A 19584-nucleotide genomic window follows, 5' to 3' on the forward strand; every position below is an offset into this window, starting at 1 on the left:
ATTTAATAGGAAGTAGGGCAGGTATTTGACCTTTCTGGAAGGCTCTCGGGGAGGGGCATTGGAGAGGGATTTATAGTTTTAAATGTGTGTGATTATTATTATTTTATATATATATATATATATATATTTATTTTATTTTTTTGTATAATATATATATATATATTTCTTTTTTTTTTTTTTTCTTCCTGTGTGTATTTTAGCTTTGACCACAGGGATGTTTGTTGGGGGTCAGGGTGGGGATGGTGATTGGGAGGGTGTAAGGGAATAATGGGGGTTAAAAGTTGATTCTATACATATATGTTTTGTTTTTATGTTTCATGTGTTGGAGTCAATAAAAAAATAAAAATACAGTATGACCGTCAACTTTTATATATCAATGGCTTTTGTGGATTAAGCAATTTGGCCTGCCCTGTTACAACAATGTGCTGATATGCAGATGTTAGCCAAGGTTATTTTCAGAGTCTTAAATAGAGATCGACCGATATTGTTTTTTAATGACCGATACGGATTATTTTTGTGTTTAAGTGTCCGATAACTGATATGCATGACTGACTTTATTTCTTGTTTTATTTATGCTTTTAGGCACCATTAACAACTTAATCAATTGTTACTAACCTCTGGTGAACTGCTTTACAAAACTATTATTGCGTAGTCTGAAGAATTAATTTGAGTAGTTCTAGATGCAATATACAGTACACTGTTTCAAAGCCCCTCACTTAATATTTAAAATGTAAAAGTCTTTTGTATCCAACTATATTGGTAAACCTGATATTAAAGAATCAAAAATCAATTAAGTGGAAAAGTGTAACAATCGGTTAAAAATGTCGGTCAAACCAGTTATCGGTGTGTCTATATCTATAAGCCTTAAAGTAGCAAAAACAGCCTCTTTAATTCTTAAGGCCTGGTATACTTCGTTTTTCTGTGTTCTGGATCGGATTGCGCCCAGCTGACCGTGTTGCCTTTCAAAGTGTACTCCTTTGACTGCAAATGCGAATGCGTTTGACACATGCGCACTACAACTGCTTTGTGATCCAGTACTTTTTTTTAGTACAGTCAAAGACAGGCGCATGCATAACAATGTGCACAGACGAGCACTGGCCACATCAAGAAAATCTGGGCAGCACAGATAGACCGCGCAGACTGCGCTAATGACGAAATTTGGGTCACGCATTCTGTGCGCGTTCCCATCAGCAACACGGACAATCAAAGTACACGTTGGCATTTAGGGTCAGGGAGAGGGTGGAAACGGTCATGTTAAACTAAACTGCAACTACTTTAGGTGCAAGAAACCTTAACAAATGCTATAAATGGACTTTACAATCGAATATACACATTCACGTCTATTATTTTAAAGCTGAAATAGGTAATTTCTGCACCACTAGTGCCACAAAATGGAATTGCAAAAATAAGCATTGTTTTTAAAACAGCTTTCTGAAAACGTCCCCATCTGCCATTGATCAAACAAACAGACAGCCCTGCCCCCAACTCACACCACTGGTCAAGTCAATGTCATTGTCCTTCTTTAGACGGGTCACATAAAACAAATTTTTATTTGTATTGTCATAGCGCCACAGAGACACAGTGTTTACAATTTTCGAGAAAATGTACCAATGAACGGCTTACTTCTATTAACCGTTGCATTTTAAGCTGGGAAAAGAGAAAGTATTTTGAAACCAAAAAGTTACATACTTCAGCTTTGAAGGTGAAGTGTGCAATTTCTGCACCTAGAGCCACCAAACGAACAAGGCACCTGTTTTCGAACAGGTTTCCCAAAACCTCCCAAGGTCTGCCATTGGTTGCCCCAAACTCACAGCACTGGTTAACGGGATAGTTCACCCAAAAATGAAAATTTTCTCATCATTTACTCACCCTCATGATATCCCAGGTGTGTATGACTTTCTTTCTTCACCAGAACACATTTGAAGAAAAATAGAAAAATGTCTTAGCTCAGTAGGTCCATACAATGCAAGTTGATTTCTCTTTTGAAGCTCCAAAAATTACAGACTCAGCATAAATGTCATCCATACTACACCAATTGTTAAACGAATGTCTTCTAAAGCGACACAACTGCTTTTGGTACGAAAAAGATAAATATTTAAGTACTTTTTCACTATAATCCAACGCTTCGGGTAAGCTTCACGAAAGGGTGGAGTCCAAGCGATCTCTCATGTGACGTATTTGCATTGCCATGATACAGATATAATCTCACGTTCTCCACTCAAACATCCAGGATAAGCACACAAACACACCATTTTGAGTAAAGAAACAGAAAAATACAGATCTAAACCAAAACCTACCAAGCTACTGTACAGTGTTCCTCCTTCACACTTGTAAACAGTGCTGCTCGTCCGGCTGTGACGCACATGCGTTAGTTCTCGCATGTTTCAAGTGCCAATGTGATTAAGTCACACGCACATACCACTGATGACGCATGATATAGAGTTTAAAAAAGTACTTAAATACTTTAAAAGACATTAGCTTAACCGCTGGACTCTGGATGATGTTTATGCTGACTGTCTGTAATTTTTGGAGCTTCAAAAGAGAAATCACCATCCACTTGCATTTTATGGACCTACTGAGCTAAGATATTTTTCTATTTTTCTTCAAATGTGTTCTGGTATAGAAAGTCAGTCATACACACCTGGGATATCATGAGGGTGAGTAAATAATGAGAGAATTTTCATTTTTGGGTGAACTATCCTTTTAATGTGTCAGGCTGTTCGGGATGCTCAAACAAACAAAGCAATGTTTCGAAAGCTCAACAGAGCCCCTCTGTTTACATTTTTCAGAGAATTCAACCTATGAATGGCTTAATTCTAGTTGTCTATCCACATTAAGCTGCGATCTGAGAAAGTATTTTAACACTGAACATGAAGTCAACAATGTCGACTAAGAAATGTTCCTATCCTGAGTTATTCTGATGATCACACTGGCTTTGAAAGGAAGAAGGATTCTGCAGGGTCTTTATAATCGGGGCAGTCATATAACATGGATTGTTTGACCCGAGCGTTTGTTTGGAGATTGTTTGGTTTCACACCTGCACTGCAGAGACTGTGGCACAGTGACCCTGCTGGGAATGCTACATGTAGGTCAACAGATAACACGTCTGTCGGTCAAACCCCACATAAATCTCAAACAAGGACAGAAGCAGGTAGATGAGAAAAGGAGAGAGAGAACAAATTGATGTGTGTTTACTTCTGTGTGCATGCAAGAGAGAAAGAGACACAAAGAGAGAGAAAAAGGTGACAGATTTGAAAAGCAAGAAAGGGGAATATATATATATATAGAGAGAGAGAGAGAGAGAGAGAGAGAGAGAATAAAAAAGGAAGCAAGGTAAGAGGAAATCTTGCTGATGCCACTGAATAGTGGTGCAGAGATAGTTGCTTAATTTTAGTCATAAAAAATAAAAACTCCAAAGTAATAGTCCACTAATAAATAGCATCAGTTGTCCTTTTAGTCAACTAACAAATTAAATCAATTTATAATAGAGATTTAATTAAATGCAGATAATTTAAATGTTTTAAGCCCAACACAGAAGCAAAAAAAAATAAACAGCATAGTCACACGCTAAAATTAAAGTGTGATTGAAAGCTTTCACCGTATGGTGTCATTTCAGATAGGAGGTTGTTTTGACTTAAGCCCTTGTCTGCAGAACACGTTTGCAGATTAATAGTGCCACCCAAAGGGAAGTTCTGGTAACTACTCAAGAAAGCAACAATAGGAAGGGAGTGCACTCATGCAGTTTACCTTAAAGTTGCCCATTTGTACTACTTTTTTATATATAAACTAAGGATTTATTCTGCTAATTATTAATTTTATTGTTCTGATGGATTTTAATGTACAGAGGCTTCAAAAAGTATTTGGACACTTAAGCCCTACTTAAAAAAATATTTGAATGTGATTGCATTAGATGTCAAAACAAGTGGACAAAATATCAAGCCAAGTAGCATTTATTTTGAAGACACCAAAAACACACTTTTCAAGCAAAACATTTTAAAATATAATAAATGAACAAATAATTACAAAATTAATAAACATTTAAAACAAATAATAAAAATTTTAAATAATACATTTGAAACAATAGGGAAACTGACATCATATATCCACAAAAATCACCTTGACACCAGTTGATAAAAAAACAGAGCAAAATAAAATAAAATAAAAAGTCAGTTCTGAAAAATATGATTCTTTAATATCGGTTTTATATGTCTAATGCTCTAATGCATGACATTTTTACTTTTTTTTTTTACTGGCTTATTCTACTTTCAATACAGGTTAACTCAATCGACAGCATTTGTGGCATGATGTTGAGTGCCACAAAATTTATTTCAACTTGTCCTTCCTTTCCTTTAAAGAAAGCTCAAATCTGGGTTACAGTAAGGCACTTACAATGGAAGTAAATAGGGCAATATTAAAATGTTGCAATGCATGCTGTTTCAAAAAAATAGCCACAAGGCATAAACAATTTGCATGTTAATCTGATTTTAGTGTGATCAAATCGCTTACTAACCTTTTCTGTGTAAAGTTATATACAATTTTACAACTCTGTTGCCATAACGACATAATGCTGTAAAACCTGAAACCCTAAAGCAACTGTACAAATTACAATTTAAACAACTTTTAATTAAATAATTAATTAAATAATAGACTAGTTTAACAGAAGAATTAATGTAAGTGCTTCTATAAAATTATGAGCTTCACATTTCTGCCTTTAAACCCTCCGAAAATTGGCCCCATTCAGTTCCATTGTAAGTGCCTCACTGTAACCTCGATTATTTTTATTATTTTTTTTTTTTTTAAAGAAAAGGAGGGACGAATCGAAATTATTTATTGTAGTAATCAACATTATGCCACAAATGCTGTCAACTGAGCTTAACTTGTCAACGGCCCCTAACCCTAACTCTAGACCACTAAAGGGCCGATTAGACCTAAAACATTTTTGCGCTGAAAAAGAAATCTGGAGACAGCAAAACGAACAGAGCAGAATGCAGGTTTCTCAAGACGCCTTTTTAAAGTTGAAGTTCTTTTAAATTTGACATAGTGTCTAAAAAACTTGATGCCCTGCACGAAGACGCTGAAAAAACAGTAAGATGCAGCGGTCAAAGATGTCTGTCCAGCGCATGTTTACATAGAAAAACGATTGGAAAACAACATAGATGGATACAAAAACACATTTAATCACTATAACCCTGACTCTAGACCCCTAACTCTTATCTGTTTGTAAACATGGTGATGTTCAGATTTCATTTAGAAAACTGAACTCATCAGATCTTTAAGGGATAATTCATCTCTTTATGGTGATTTATAGTGAATAGACTTAAATTTTGGTTTGTTTCTCATTCACACCTATCATATCGCTTCCGGAGACATGAATTAAACCACTCGAGTCGTAAGGATTACTTTTATGCTGCTTTTATGTTTTTTTGGAGCTTGAACATTTTGGACTGCATTGACTTTGAATTGATATTTTATGGACAAAACCACCTCATGCATTCTTTCGAAAAAAAATTTTGTTTGTATTCTGCAGAAGATAGAAAGTCATACGAGTTTGGGATGGCATGAGGGCGAGTAATTGATGAGAGAATTTTTGGGTTAACTATTCCTTTAAGACTTAAGATAGGAAGTTTCTGTAGTTTCTGTAATACAGAAAAATGAACATCAAGTGTTTAATACACTCACCAACTGCTCTGAAGAGGCAGGCACCGTCTTCCTTCATTTTTTTGATGACGAATCCTTTCTTTTCCCCGAGCGCTTTTTCAAACCAGTGTTCCTGCTGTAACAGAGGCACAACTTCAGAAATTCACAACAGAAACAGTTGGGGTTCATTATGTACTAGATGAACAGCCGGCCGTCTGATGCTGAAGTTATTGTTAATATCAATCAATTATTTTTTTTGCACCTAAAGACACTGAGATTTAAGACTGTAAAAGAATGAAAGCATCACATAGATGAGCCCGTGAACCGTTTTCATGTGCCAGCAGCAGCAAAACTCTTGCATTCCAATTATTCATATACATATACAAGCAAATGAGCTCATGCCTGAGTTGAGTTATTGCACTTGACTAGTCATAAATTATGCTGTATACCTTGTCCAGTGTCCGTTACTCCATAAAAGCATCAGATTATAGTACCTACTGGAGATGATAGCAATGACGTCTTTTTTATTTCACTTGCAGAACCTAATTACAAACAATAAGGTGGGGTACATTGTTTAATATAAGTGAGCTGGAATAACAGATTAAAATTCAAGTGTTAAAGTCAACATGAAACCATTTGCAACCCGTTTTGCTTTCATAAAGTGATATACATTTTCAAGTGAAAGTGAAAAATTTGTGGGGACTTGATTTTGTTCACCAGAAATTGATCTGATAGTGAAAAGTGAGCATTCCAGACTAAAATAAAGCCAGACGTAAATGTGAGTATGCAGTAGATTGTGAACGACTACTCCTTTCCTGAAACATCACTTTGGAGGAAAGCTTTTAGGCCAAGGTCAAGTTCACCCCCAAGAGCTTCTTGAAATATCCCAATGGTAACACTTCTTTTTTTAAATCAGTCATTATTTGCTATAATTAAATGGCTCTCTGGAATACTCCATTCTGAATGGTCAATGGCACCTCCTAGTGGTCTGATATTGCTCAGTAACAACCGCACATCCGTGTATCAGACCGCTCATCCAGGTTCTGCGAGCCATCGTTCCTGCTTCCAGGTTCACTCTGCGATTTCTACAAGTTAGCTTATAAAATAATTTCACCTCAAATCAGTGTTTCATGTGCATGTATTTTTCATTTATTTGGCAAGTAGTCTTGTAATAAGATGCATAATGAGCAGTCAGCCATTCATTAATTACTAAATAAACACCGACAGGTCTCCGACGCAAACCGGATATGGATTTCAGCTGTTCAGTGATTTTTCAATCACATAATTTCAAAGTAAATCAATATTTTATGCTCATATATTTATTTATTTGATTAGCGGGCATATTGTGTAATAAGCGGGATAATATACAGTCAGTGCTGTGGGGATTCTGCCAGTACAGTAACACAAAATACACTTTTATTAAAAATACATTCTCTGAAAAAAGCCTAAATATGTTATGCAGTGTTGCATCTAAAAACAAGATGAAGTAAATTTATCTTATTTTAAGGATCTTGTTTTAGAGATTTTTACAAGAAACAAATAATACAAAACTTCTTATCAAGAATAAGATTTTTGCAGTGCATCTTTGCCCAAATGTCTGGTCTTAGTAATATTTTGTATTTTAAATACGTAATCTCGTTACATGTATTCCGTTACTCTCCAACCCCGGTTAACATTAACCAAGAGCCTGTGTGACCCTAGTGACATCAGCCAAAAAGGAAAGCCATTTCAGAGGCGGAGCAAGTTATAACACTTTCATAACAGGCTGCAAAGATGAACATTTTTCTCTTTAGAGTAAATAGACTAAGAATGTGTATCAAGAAAGTAAATAAGGTCGTGATCTCATGTCGATTACAAGGTTTGATTCCCTCTTCCTCTCCTTAAGATCGGAGGTGACAGAGCTCCACGTTTGCAGATTCAGCACAGCTGTGCCTCAGACTGCAACTGTATTGGGACTACAGTTACTCAAGCAAACTATCATTTTAAAATACACTCCTGCCAAGAGAATCATCTGCATCCTTGATACCATCAGGGGCGTAACTAGAGGGAGGGCAGGCTGGGCAGCTTCCCTAGGGCCCAGGGTGAAAGGGGGCCCACAACGGTCGACCAAGACCCCCCCCAAGGAGGGGGCCCGACAGTTTCTTTGCACTGGGGCCCGAAAGATCCAAGTTACGCCACTGGATACCATGCATGTTGAGTGCAGTCTTTGTGGAAAAATGAATAATACCAAGCCTTTCATTTTAAAATTAGACACACAACACATCACAATGCTCGACACAACTTATAAAACTGTGACATTACACACAACTGAGTCCATCTTTCAGAATGTGATCTACCACGTCATCCATGTCATGTACATGTACCACGGTCCATCACTCACACAATAAATATCTGTATCTATCAATTAATATCAGTCAGTCTGTCTGTCTATCTCTCTCTCTCATTGTCTATCTATCTATTTGTCTGCCTGTCTGTCTATCTTTACATTGACCAGACCACGTGTCATAAATGTAAATAAAAAGTAACATGTTTTTATAGTTGGCCATTTGTTGATTTCATCCATTCACATACCTGTTCTACAGTCGCCGGGTCCTCTGACTGTAGTCTGGAAGCATTCTCATATTCATCCTCACTGTTATACCCAGCTCCTTCCTCCTGCTCGGGGCTCGGACCCCCTCCTCCCCCCGCCGCTCCCGGTACAGTTCCTCCACCGGCCACCCCACCAGAGCAGGTCGCCTGTCTCCTCCTCTTACTCAACCCCGGTCCTGAGCAGCACCCTCCCATCCCTCCACCACAACCCACCCCACCTGACAGCTCTCCCCGACCCCCAGACACGCAGGCCATTCCGCCCGCATCACCCGGGCCCACTGGAGACCCGGCGCCCACCGGTGGAGGAGAGGCCTGCTGCGGCCGGGCGCTGGATTCAGTCCTCCTGTCCTCTCTGGACCAGGGCGGCGGGGAAGCCCTGAGCCTCGCACCCGGCCGGACCCCGTGGGTGTGCTGATGCTGGTGCGGGTCGGTGCCGGTCCGGCGGTCAGGGTCGTCGGAGTGATCCGACACACCGACCGATGAGCCCGGCTTCTTCTTCGGCAGAATCGTCATGCTGAAGACCGCTCAGGGGGCGACGCTTCCTCCGTTTTAGCGACTCTTAACGAGTTTCAACGTCCAACCTGAGCGTCTTTTTAATCGTTATACTCGCTCCTGTCACAACGGAGCGATTTTAATTCAGTTCGACACGATTTTGACGGTAAAAACGGCGGATAACAGAACAAAAACAAACCGTCTTCCCGTCCCTCGGTTCTGCTGTTGCCACAAAACATCAACATACAGCTGACGTATGCCTCGCGTCACTTCCGCTCTGCTGCACTTTCTTCCTCTCCGGTTCTCAGCTGGGTGATTCTGGTGCTTTTGGACCTGTCGTTTGAATTACTCATTCATTCATTAATGCAGCAGGTGCATGTGGTTTGTTTACTGGTCAGAACTGTGTGGTTCAGCAACTAGAGATCAGTCACTTCATTTATCTACCGCCAATCTTCAGGTAGTTATGGGGAACAGTTAGTTTATTATTAGAGATATGGGCTGAATAAACTGGTGCTGTGGAATTAAAATGAAGGAGGCATGTTTTCATTTATAGTGGCCCCAAATGTGTATGTCTTTTTTTTTTCTGCAGAACACAAATGAACATCTTTAGAATACCTTATTCATGCTAGCGCCATCTTTGATTTTTAATGGGAATGACAACAAGGCTGTGATGGATAGATGTACAGTCTCTTCGATGGGCTGTACTGCAGTTTAAAGTGTTTTTGGATCGTTCCGTGGATAAAACATTGCGAAAAATATCTGTCCAAGAACATTTAATATACAAAGAACTCCAGACAACATGAGTTGTGGAAAATCAGATGTGATCCGATATCATGAGAATAATCATGAATGATAGTCAAGCAGTAATATCGCTTTAAACAGAATTTCCAATAAAAATGACTTAAAAAGTGAGTTCCGAATGACCCTTGTGAGCCCCACGCCTTTCAACCCTGCAAAGCTCTCAAAGTGGATGGTAAAGTCTTTGAAGGGAATAGGGCATAGGGATAATCACTTCTGAATGGAACGCGCCCTATATCTCAGCTCTGTATGTCTGTATGTAAGTGAATGGTGGCAAGAACTATGACAGGTGTGGGTGAGAAACATATCAGTATTTAAGTCCTTTTTTACTATAAATGTCCAAATTTGGCCAGCCCTGAACACTAGGTGGTGATATGCAGGAAGTATACGAATTGCCGAAAAACAAAAGAAGAAGAATACGGAAGTGAAAGTGGAGATTTACAGTAAAAAATGACTTAAATATTGATCTGTGTCTCACCCACACCTATCATATCGCTTCTAAAGACATGGATTTAATCACTGGAGTCGTATGGATTACTTTTATGCTTACTTTATGTGCTTTTTGGAGCTTCAAAGTTCTGGTCACCATTCACTTGCATTCTATGGACCAACAGAGCTGAAATATTTTTCTAAAAATCATAATTTCTGTTCTGCATAAGAAAGAAAGTCACACATCTGGGATGCATGAGGATGAGAAAATGATGAGAGAATTTTCGTTTTCTTTTTTGTAATTTAAGACTGATGCACATCCCATTGTTTTGTCTACATTCTATCTGGGGATATTAAATGCTATTCAGGTCTTTTAACCTGTTCATGTGATGCTTAATCTAGACTACATTAGATTAGACTAGTATAGTATAGTATAGTATTATAATAAAAAATGACAAAATAAGACATTTCTAACCTCTAATGACAAAATACGGCATTTGAGGTACTGTAATGCTGTTGTCTGTTTCAATGACTCTCCAGTGCCTTATAGCTCAGAACCTCAGAATAGAATAGAATAGAATAGAAGTTTGAAGCCCTATATTCTAAGGCCCTAAATGTTTGCAGTTCAACATTTAGGTACAGAGAAAGGTACCGAAAACACTTAAAACATAACATTAATTTAGAAGTAAACACTTGAAAGAATGCTTCTCAGTAGATCAACTGTTAATTGGATTTATTTAATTACTATCCAAATGGGTGTCTTGATTTAAACCTTTTTGTATTTTTTCCACACTAAAACTGTATTAAGCAACGTTTCACACTTTTGTATGTATGAACAGTTTGAAATATGGAACAAGATAAATGTGTCTCTCAGAGTAGTTTAGACACCAGTGTAATTACTTTGTACAAAGAAAGTAAACATGAAAGAATTGCAAAGAAAATAAGAGGCTTTATAGTTGTAGTGATCGTGTTTATTTCTCTCAAATTTTTCTTCAGACAGTCATTTCTCCTGAACTAATAATCACAGACGTCACAACACGTCTTAACAGTGTAAAACCATTATTGTTAACTTAATTAAAATATAACAATATTATTCTTCTATTACAAAATACCCTGCTATTCACTGAGATACAGCAAACCGTGTAAGACGTCATTAGTGCTCTCCACCACTAGAGGGCAGAGCGGTAGTGATACATTTTATGATTAATCTGAGGTGACATTTTCTCTGCTCCTCTGCCAGTAATAACACACAATGTGATTTACACTTAGTGATGAACGAACATTTTAAAAACCTCTGACATGAATATGAGCATCTTCAACATTTCACATAAGAGCTAACATGTCAATTCTAGATGTATTCTATAAGAACTTGTGTTTGAATTTTTATCCCCTCGAATTATAAACCATTAAATTAATGGTTACTGGTTATAAATTTCTATGTAAATTGGTTACAAATATAAATTATTATACATTTAAGTAAAGAAAATTAATAGATGTTGAAACAGATATTTTCCCACACTGTCTTTCAGTGCTAAAAAAAAAAAAAAAATAGCATGACATCACATTGACTGATAACTGTGTTGAGAGATATTGAATGTGTGTCTCATCTTTGGTTTAAATAATAAATAACGTATTAAAAATTAAACCTTTGAAAGAACACTTTCTGATAGATCAACGTTTAATTTGGTTTGTACATATTTCATCAATATCTGGATGGATGTTATATTTGTTGATAAATATTTAACAGAACAACAAGATATGAACATGCGTCTTGCATAACATTTGCATTAATCAATATAAAAACCTGACAGGTTTAATGTAACATTAACAGATCATCTGGACTAAGTAATTTAAGAAAAATAACATTGATACATTTCCTATCCCACACAATGCAGTTACGATTGCAATTTTAAGAGTGAATTGAATAAATATGGAATTTAGCAACATATTTAACTGTGAACTGAAGCAATTTGTCAATAATGGTAATGCCAATGCACTGATGATGTGCAGAACATAAAACGGCTGCATTGGCGAATGTCTGCTCATAAAGGTCAGACATTTGAACCATAACTTTATAGGTTAATGATTTACTTTAATGTGAAATACATTTTTAGTCAGTACTAATAAACACATCCATATCTTTTATAAATAGTTATTTTAAAAAGTATTTTGAATGCAAGTGTAAATAAGCACAGCTGTGCAGTTGTGTACCAGACATTAATTACATATGACAGCAAATTAGTTTGAAGTAACAGCAACTTCGTAGCACCTGGCAGGTTTGGTTTAGGTTTTATTCTCATTACAATGCAGGTAATAAAATGTGACGGGCTGGAGAAAAATGAGAGCAATGAGCACGTTATTGTTACCTTCTCGCACCTGTGTATTTTTAGAAGTGAGAAAACTATGCAAGAACTCAACCTGTAAGCACCAAATTATCATGCACAATTTCATGCAAAAACTCCAGAATCTGTGAATTTGATGTCAAGTGATTTGCCATGTAGTTTGTCTGTGTTAGTGTATTAGTTTGCTTAGCGCTGTTAATAAAATTATATGAAATAACACATCTGCATTCTAAATGGTGAATTATTCTCAGGACATGAACCTGATCTCATGACAATTATGTGGCTGTGGCTACATTTTTGCAAAATGCAGCAGGTTCGAGCTGAAATGTCCACTGTGTGGCGCTAAAGTGAGCAAATGTTCTCCCAAATAGAATGGGTTATAAAGGTTAATGTTCTAACAAGTTTTAAATTGACAAAATAAACCTCCTTAACCTAAAACCTTAAACTTAAACCTAACCAATAATGTCATAAAAGCAAATGTAAGCAAACAATTTTGTGGTGCTTCTATGACACTTTCGACTCACGTGTCGACTCGCATGCTCAGCGGGACTCGTATCCCGTATCACTTTGTTTCACATTCACAAGTACAATGTTTCATCTGTTGAGCTACTGCACAATTTGAATACATTTGAACAAGCTTGTAATTTGGTTATGTAATGTAAATGTTAAAATGTATCACCTTACAAGTCATGCACTATATTAAAAGTGTTTAGAACACGGCGGAAAGAGTTTAGAAACTGAAAATCTGCCATAAAACTTTTGATTTGTGTGAAGGAAATAAATTCGTCATTGTAATGCCTCTAGTGTTCATTTCAACAAGAAACTGCCTTGATATGTACAATTAGCCATGTAAAAAAATTGCACGTTTTGCAAAAATGTAACTATTGTAACATGGTTCTATGAGACCTGGTTGCAGAAAATACAAAGCAGTGGAAAAGCATAGTGTTTTTTGTTTGCCTCAGAAGTGTGCCACACAACTGCAACCAAGTGTGCTTGGTATTGAAGGGTACAATCTAAAAATACATCTTTCACAATGGCAAATCAATAATTAAATACATACTTGTCATTTATGTACAACACAGTACATACACTGTTTAAAATGTCTCTTCTATCTGCATTCTGTTGTACAGCTACTACCACATGTATGTTTTTGAGGTGTCTATCTGTGAGTTTTGAGGGTCAACAGATCCCTCTTTCTCTTTTTCTGTTTCATTTTCCCAGAGGTTAATGAGAGGTGGATAGAGCTCATTCAAAGGAATGGAGGTGGTGTGCTGCATGTATTTCTTTAGAGAGTGGTGGCAAGATTTCTGCTTCATACGCCATCCCATGTAGAACACCAGCAGAGCCATGATGCAGATGGCAAACATCGAGCCCATCACTGCAGCCAGGGCTACGTTGGTCTGCTGGGCAACAATCTCCACGGCAAAGCTGGCCTCTTTTGTGGTCACATTGATGCAAGAGTGTTGGGTTTGCTCCGTGGCGGCCATAGTTAGGCAAACTTGGTACTCTGTTGAAGGTAGAAGGTGTGTGAGATTGTATTCTTGAACATCTACTGGCACCATTGCCGTGTAGCTAATCTGTGGATTGTCGATCTTGACGGTAGCACTGAGCCACTTCGGTTGCGCCACCTCATGGTTGGAAGATTGCACAGATGGATGCACTTTCCATTCTAGCACCACTGACTGAGCATGGACGGCTTTGGCCAGGACTACCAAGGATCCCGTGGTGTTCACCATCACGTGATGGCCTCCACTTTGGCGTTCGCCATGCCAGTTGCCCTTGTCAACATACACGGAGACACTCCGTGTGTCCGCCCCCTCGGCGTTCCAAGCAACACACGTGTAAAGACCAGCGTCCTCCAGTTCTATGTGTGAGATCTCTAGAGCGCCTTGGTCTTGCATCCGGTGCTTCTTCACAGTTCCTCCGCCCTCATTCAAGGATGGCGAAGCGGCTTCCGAAGTGACTTTGTCGCCGGTGGGTGTCACCCAGTAAAACTGGGGTGCAGGATCCGCAACAGCCCAACAGTTGAGTGTTAAAAGCTGGCCGATGGTGACGTTGAGTTGTGGAGGAAAGGCATGTTGAGAAATTAAAGGCAGGCAGGTATTGCTTGCCCCATTCAAATTTGCAGACACCACTTCTTGAAGGGAATGTCCAACAAGATGTGGCGGGGAGGCACAGAGAGTAATTTGGGATTCCAAAAGCTTGAGGCTCGACTGATTGCCCAAGACTTGGCCCCAATTGGCAAGACAATCACACCTGAGTGGGTTGCTATGAAGACTGATTTCATCCAGACTGGGAAAGGCGGATAAAATCTCATGGGGAAACAATGTGAGGTCGCTATTATGGACCAGTAAGGTACGCAAGCCTCGCATGTTCAGGAAAGCAGCACGGTCTATAAAGAACAGGTGAGGGTTGTTGTAGAGCTCTAATTTGGCCATCTGCGGGAGGTTGGAGAAGGCACCCTTCTCCACCGCCACAAGTTCCTCCATGTTGTTCAGACTGAGTTCCTCTAAGTATGGAAAGTCCTGAAAGTCACCTTCCTGGATATGGATGATGGGGTTCTTGTTTAGGTCGAGAAACTTAATGCTGGGCAGAACACGCAGGGCCTTTTTTGGCACAGTCGTGAGCTTGTTATCAAAGAATGAGAGACTCTCAAGATACTCTAAACCCTGGAAAGCACCCTCTGGGATTTCCCTGAGCCCCATTCCAGCCAGCACCAAACTGTGCAATTTTGAGAGCGGGTGGAAGTTCATGTCCTGAAGGCCAAGAATAGAGTTTTCCCCAATCATTAGGATCTCCAAGTTGGGTAGGGACTCAAACCAATGGCTGTCTATTGCCACAAGCTTGTTTGAGTTGAGGTGAAGCCTTAGAAGGTTTGCCAACCCTAAAAATGCTTTGGGACCAATCGAAGAGATCTGATTATGGTTAATGTAAAGCTCCTCTAAGTTGACTAGATCCTTTAGACACAAATCAGGCAGCTCTTTAATCTGGTTTTCCTCAAGGTAGAGTGTGACCAGTTGGGATAGGTTACTCAAGCCAACGTCTTGGATTTGTGTAAAGTGGTTCTGAGAGAGATCCAGTTCTGTAAGGTTGACCAAGCTCTGGAGCTCGGAGGTTACACTGGAGATGTTGTTGCTTTGAAGAAGTAGCACCTGAGTATCAATGGATATATTCCATGGAATTCGGCTCAAATGGAGTTCGTTGCAGTCAACTGTCTTGGCTTGATGGTATACCGACTGAGGCGTGTACCATGGGCGGGTCTCACAAACACACTGGGCAGGGCAGAAAGGAATTGCAAGGGAACAGTGACACACAGCCAAAACGAAGCAGACTGTGAGCAGTGAAGTGGAAGTGGAAGTGGCAGTGGCAGTTCTCTCCATATTGAGGATCTCTAGAGTGCTGCACCCAGTTGGTAGCTGACAGTTGGATGGAAGATTTCTAAGAAATGGAAGACAGGAGCTTTCCCATGCAGCCCTGCAAAATGAAAAAGAAAGGACATATAAATCATGCAGTGTTTATGATTTCTGCTGAGTGAAAACAACATTAACGCTGACTTTAGAGGCAATATTTATTAGCAGCAGTTACAGTGAATGCAGAAGGAATATTTAAGGGTTAGTCCATCCAAAAATTAACATTCTGTTTTCATTTAGGCTACCCGCCCTCCTGCCGTTCCAAACTCATTATGACTTACTTTCTTCTGTGGAACACAATTGTTCCACTTTTCTTCCAAATGTTTTTTCCAAAACCTGTATGTTTAACACAAAAACAGATGTTACACAGAATGACTGCTTCAGTCACCATTCACTTCTGTTGTATGAAAAAAATAAAAAGATGCAATGAAAGTAAACCGTGACTGAGACTAACATAACATTTTGTGTTCTGTTTGGAACAACATGAAGGTGAGTAAATGATGACAGAATTCAAATTTTTGGGTGAACTATCCCTTGACACTGCTTTGTTCCATGTAGTGAAAATGAATGGTGACTGAAGCCAATATTCTGCCTAAAATCACCTTCTGTGTTCCACAGAAAGAAAGAAAAAACACGAGGTGTGATTGAATTGTCATGTTTGGAACAATTCAAAATTCAATAAAGTATAAATACTGTAGCTTGAAACCACACAAAACAAATCAAAGCATAAATTCTGAAATAAACATATATCTAGAATTGAAGTTTTCAATATCCTACAATTTTCTAGATTTAATTCCCCTGCCAGTACTCATAGATGCCTCTGATATTTGATTATTCAGTCACCTTTTATTCTACTCAAAGAGCAAGAAATTGTTAGTGAGTGTGCAGCATTGTTGTGTCCTGCATGCAAAAATGTGCCTGCCAAGCACAGGCTCTGACAAACACATGAAAGGAGCCCCACATCAAAGACTGAGTATGCAGCTTCGTCTGTCTCAATACCAGTAAATGTAAGTGAGCCTGGAAGAATTGCAAGATCTTGTAACCTCTGAGTGTAACAACTCTCAGAGGGGCTGTAACTGTAAGAGTGGAAAGGGAAAATGAACACATGCAGTAAAACATATTCTAAGCATTTTATCACTCTCTAAACGTCCATAGTCAAAATATTTCCAGGCCAGAAGCATTTCAGATCTCAAGAGCATGTATAAGCCTTAAGCATTGAGGCCACTTTAGAATTGGCTTACCTCCATCTGACACATATTCAATCTTTTCTGCCATAAAAAAAAAAAAAAAAAAGACATTTGCAACAAAGACATGCATGGCACTGTCCATTAATATAGTACACTTTGAATTTTTTTAAAGCATCACAAATCCCCAAAATGTATACACACACACACACACACACACACACACACACACAACATTTTTGATTAATAACTAATTTGAATGACCAAAAGCGTAATGTTTAGCTGTGTCCCACATTTTGTGTGCAGTACCATGCATGATTATAAAAAATTTAATATTCCTTAAGATTGCGACAAATTGACCCTTCGCTAAGCTCCACCCCCCTTGGCTACTGTTAGGCGCTCTGACAAGCTCTGCAGAACTCCCCATAGGAATGAATGGGAGATTGCCACGAAGACAAGATTAGTCAAAAACACTTTTAAGGCGGGGCTTAGCGAAGGGTCGCTTTGGACCCTTTCTACATCATGATAAGAAAACAAGTAATCTCATTCCATTTTCTTAATTTTTACCAAAGTTTTAGTGTTGACTGCATTCGTCAAGCTCAATAATTCAACCCTTTTACCAACGTTAATGTAAAAGCTTCCCCCTTTAATTTATGGGGAAATACAAGTTTATCAATAACTACAAACCAACACTGTAGCCTGAATTTAGGCTAAATCTGCAACCCTGAAACCCATTATGGTGTAGTCTTTTCTTCCCATACTTTTTATCATTTTTCATCATACTTTTTATTTAATGCTCATTGCTAGAAAATTAGAGTTTTAGACAATATTTCTAAATGTTTTTAGATATGTCACAACTTTTGGTAACAGGGTTGCAAACATCGTAAACCTCATATAAATGCAAAATAAAACAGCATGTTTTTGAATTTTATTTTGGCCTTCTGATGTTGAAAGTCAACATTTTTTTAAGGTATGGCAACTCCTTTCACTGACCATTTCTTGAGAGTAAATAAATAAATAACAAACTCACAAAAAATTGTCATCTTTTAACCACCCTTATATTATTCCAAACTAGTATGTCTCTCTGTCTTACGCAAAACACAAAAGGAGATGTTGGGCAGAGTGTTAGTCTCAGCTCATTTTATTCACTTTCACTTTGTGGAGGAAAAAAAAGTGGAAAAAAAACTCCCCCTCATGCTGCCAAAACAGTGCCAACCCGCATCTCAGAATAGCATGAGATGATATTCTTCTCACCACAATTGTACAGAGTGGTTATCTGAGTTACCGTAGACTTTGTCAGTTCAAACCAGTCTGGCCATTCTCTGTTGACCTCTCTCATCAACAAGGTGTTTCCATCCACAGAACTGACACTCACTGGATGTTTTTTGTTTTTCGCACCATTCTGAGTAAATTCTAGAGACTGTTGTGTGTGAAAATCCCAGGAGATCAGCAGTTACAGAAATACTCAAACCAGCCCATCTGGCACCAACTATCACGCCACTGTCCAAATCACTGAGATACATTTTTTTCCCCATTCTGATGGTTGATGTGAACATTAACTGAAGCTCCTGACCTGTATCTGCATGCTTTTATGCACTGCACTGCTGCCACACAATTAGCTGATTAGATAATCACATGGATGATTGTTGGTGCCAGATGGGCTGGTTTGAGTATTTCTGTAACTGATCTCCTGGGATTTTCACACACAACAGTCTCTAAAATTTGGAGGATGGCAGCGAGTCCTCTGGCCCCTGGCAGACGGAACTGCTCCTCCCCTTCTCGGCAGACGGCCACGGCTGCTCCCCTGGCGGATGGCAGCGCGAGGACTCCGCAACAGCACATCCCTGCTCCCTCCCGGGTTTCGGCACCACTGTAACAGTATAAGGATGGGCAAGGAGGAGGCGGGAACCGGCTGAACAGTCAACATAAAGTTTTAATGCAAAACTCAACATAAAACAAACATAAACCATAACACAAACAGACACACACAATGCGGCCTCATGCATCTCTCTCTCTCAAAGCAGCGTCTCTGGCCGCCCCATATCCCGCTCTCCCGCTGATCAGCTGATTCAGCACCGGCTGTGCTCCATCATGACCTGGACACACCCACCTCCTCATCACAAGGGTTTTGGACAATGGGTTTGAACAACATGAGGGTGTGTAAAAGAAGACAGAATTTTCATTTTTGGGTGAACTACCCCTTTTTACTTTAACAGTTTCAGACCTTATACTTGTATCCTAATTGTAGAAAGTGCTGCATAGTGGAAATTGTCTTTATCCTTTTCAATAGCCATAAAAACAAACAAACATCAGGTTTTGTTCCATGAGCAATATGCCCCGAGTTCAAACAGGCATCTTTGCTGCTGGACTATCGTTTGATCTCCTGCTACGCCAGAGTCTGTGATGCATCACTCGCCTGATTGCCGCTCAGTGCTAATGAGCTAAATTTAACTGGCAGGAGGTGCAAGTGAAGAACCGGAGACTGTGAGCTGTTAATAGGTCTTATTGCATGACTCATACAGGCACCAAACTAACAAAACCTAAAAGTGCTACCAGATGCCTTCATAATTCACAAGTGAAGATCAACAGCATTAAAGGGGTAGTCACCCAAAAATGAAAACTCTATCATCATTTCCCCACCATCATGTTGTTCCAAGACTGTATGCCTTTCTTTCTTCTTTGGAACACAAAAAGTAATGTTAG

At 38.9% G+C, this 19584-nt stretch overlaps 2 protein-coding genes across 5 annotated transcripts in view; both read right to left on the bottom strand.

Moving 5' to 3' along the window:
* LOC127424613 (OTU domain-containing protein 5-A) overlaps positions 1–8974 on the bottom strand; it is a 42080-nt gene extending 33106 nt beyond the window's left edge. For 3 of the 4 annotated variants that reach the window (XM_051669958.1, XM_051669959.1, XM_051669961.1), the window contains exons 1-2: positions 8209–8974; positions 5680–5773 (exon numbers count right to left, since the gene is read on the bottom strand). In XM_051669958.1, the coding sequence (XP_051525918.1) occupies positions 5680–5773; positions 8209–8739 (625 nt within the window). In that variant the 5' untranslated portion in view covers positions 8740–8974. The remainder of the gene's footprint in view (positions 1–5679; positions 5774–8208) is intronic. The other variant, XM_051669960.1, reaches the window with a different exon arrangement.
* Positions 8975–10906: 1932 nt separating this feature from the next.
* Positions 10907–19584, bottom strand: part of LOC127424611 (leucine-rich repeat neuronal protein 1-like) — a 30727-nt gene continuing 22049 nt past the window's right edge. Inside the window, exon 2 of the mRNA XM_051669956.1 lies at positions 10907–15761. Within this exon, the coding sequence (XP_051525916.1) occupies positions 13421–15667 (2247 nt within the window). The 5' untranslated portion in view covers positions 15668–15761 and the 3' untranslated portion in view covers positions 10907–13420. The remainder of the gene's footprint in view (positions 15762–19584) is intronic.

The sequence above is a fragment of the Myxocyprinus asiaticus genome, chromosome 33 (genome assembly GCF_019703515.2).
Source record: "Myxocyprinus asiaticus isolate MX2 ecotype Aquarium Trade chromosome 33, UBuf_Myxa_2, whole genome shotgun sequence".
NCBI lineage: Eukaryota > Metazoa > Chordata > Actinopteri > Cypriniformes > Catostomidae > Myxocyprinus > Myxocyprinus asiaticus.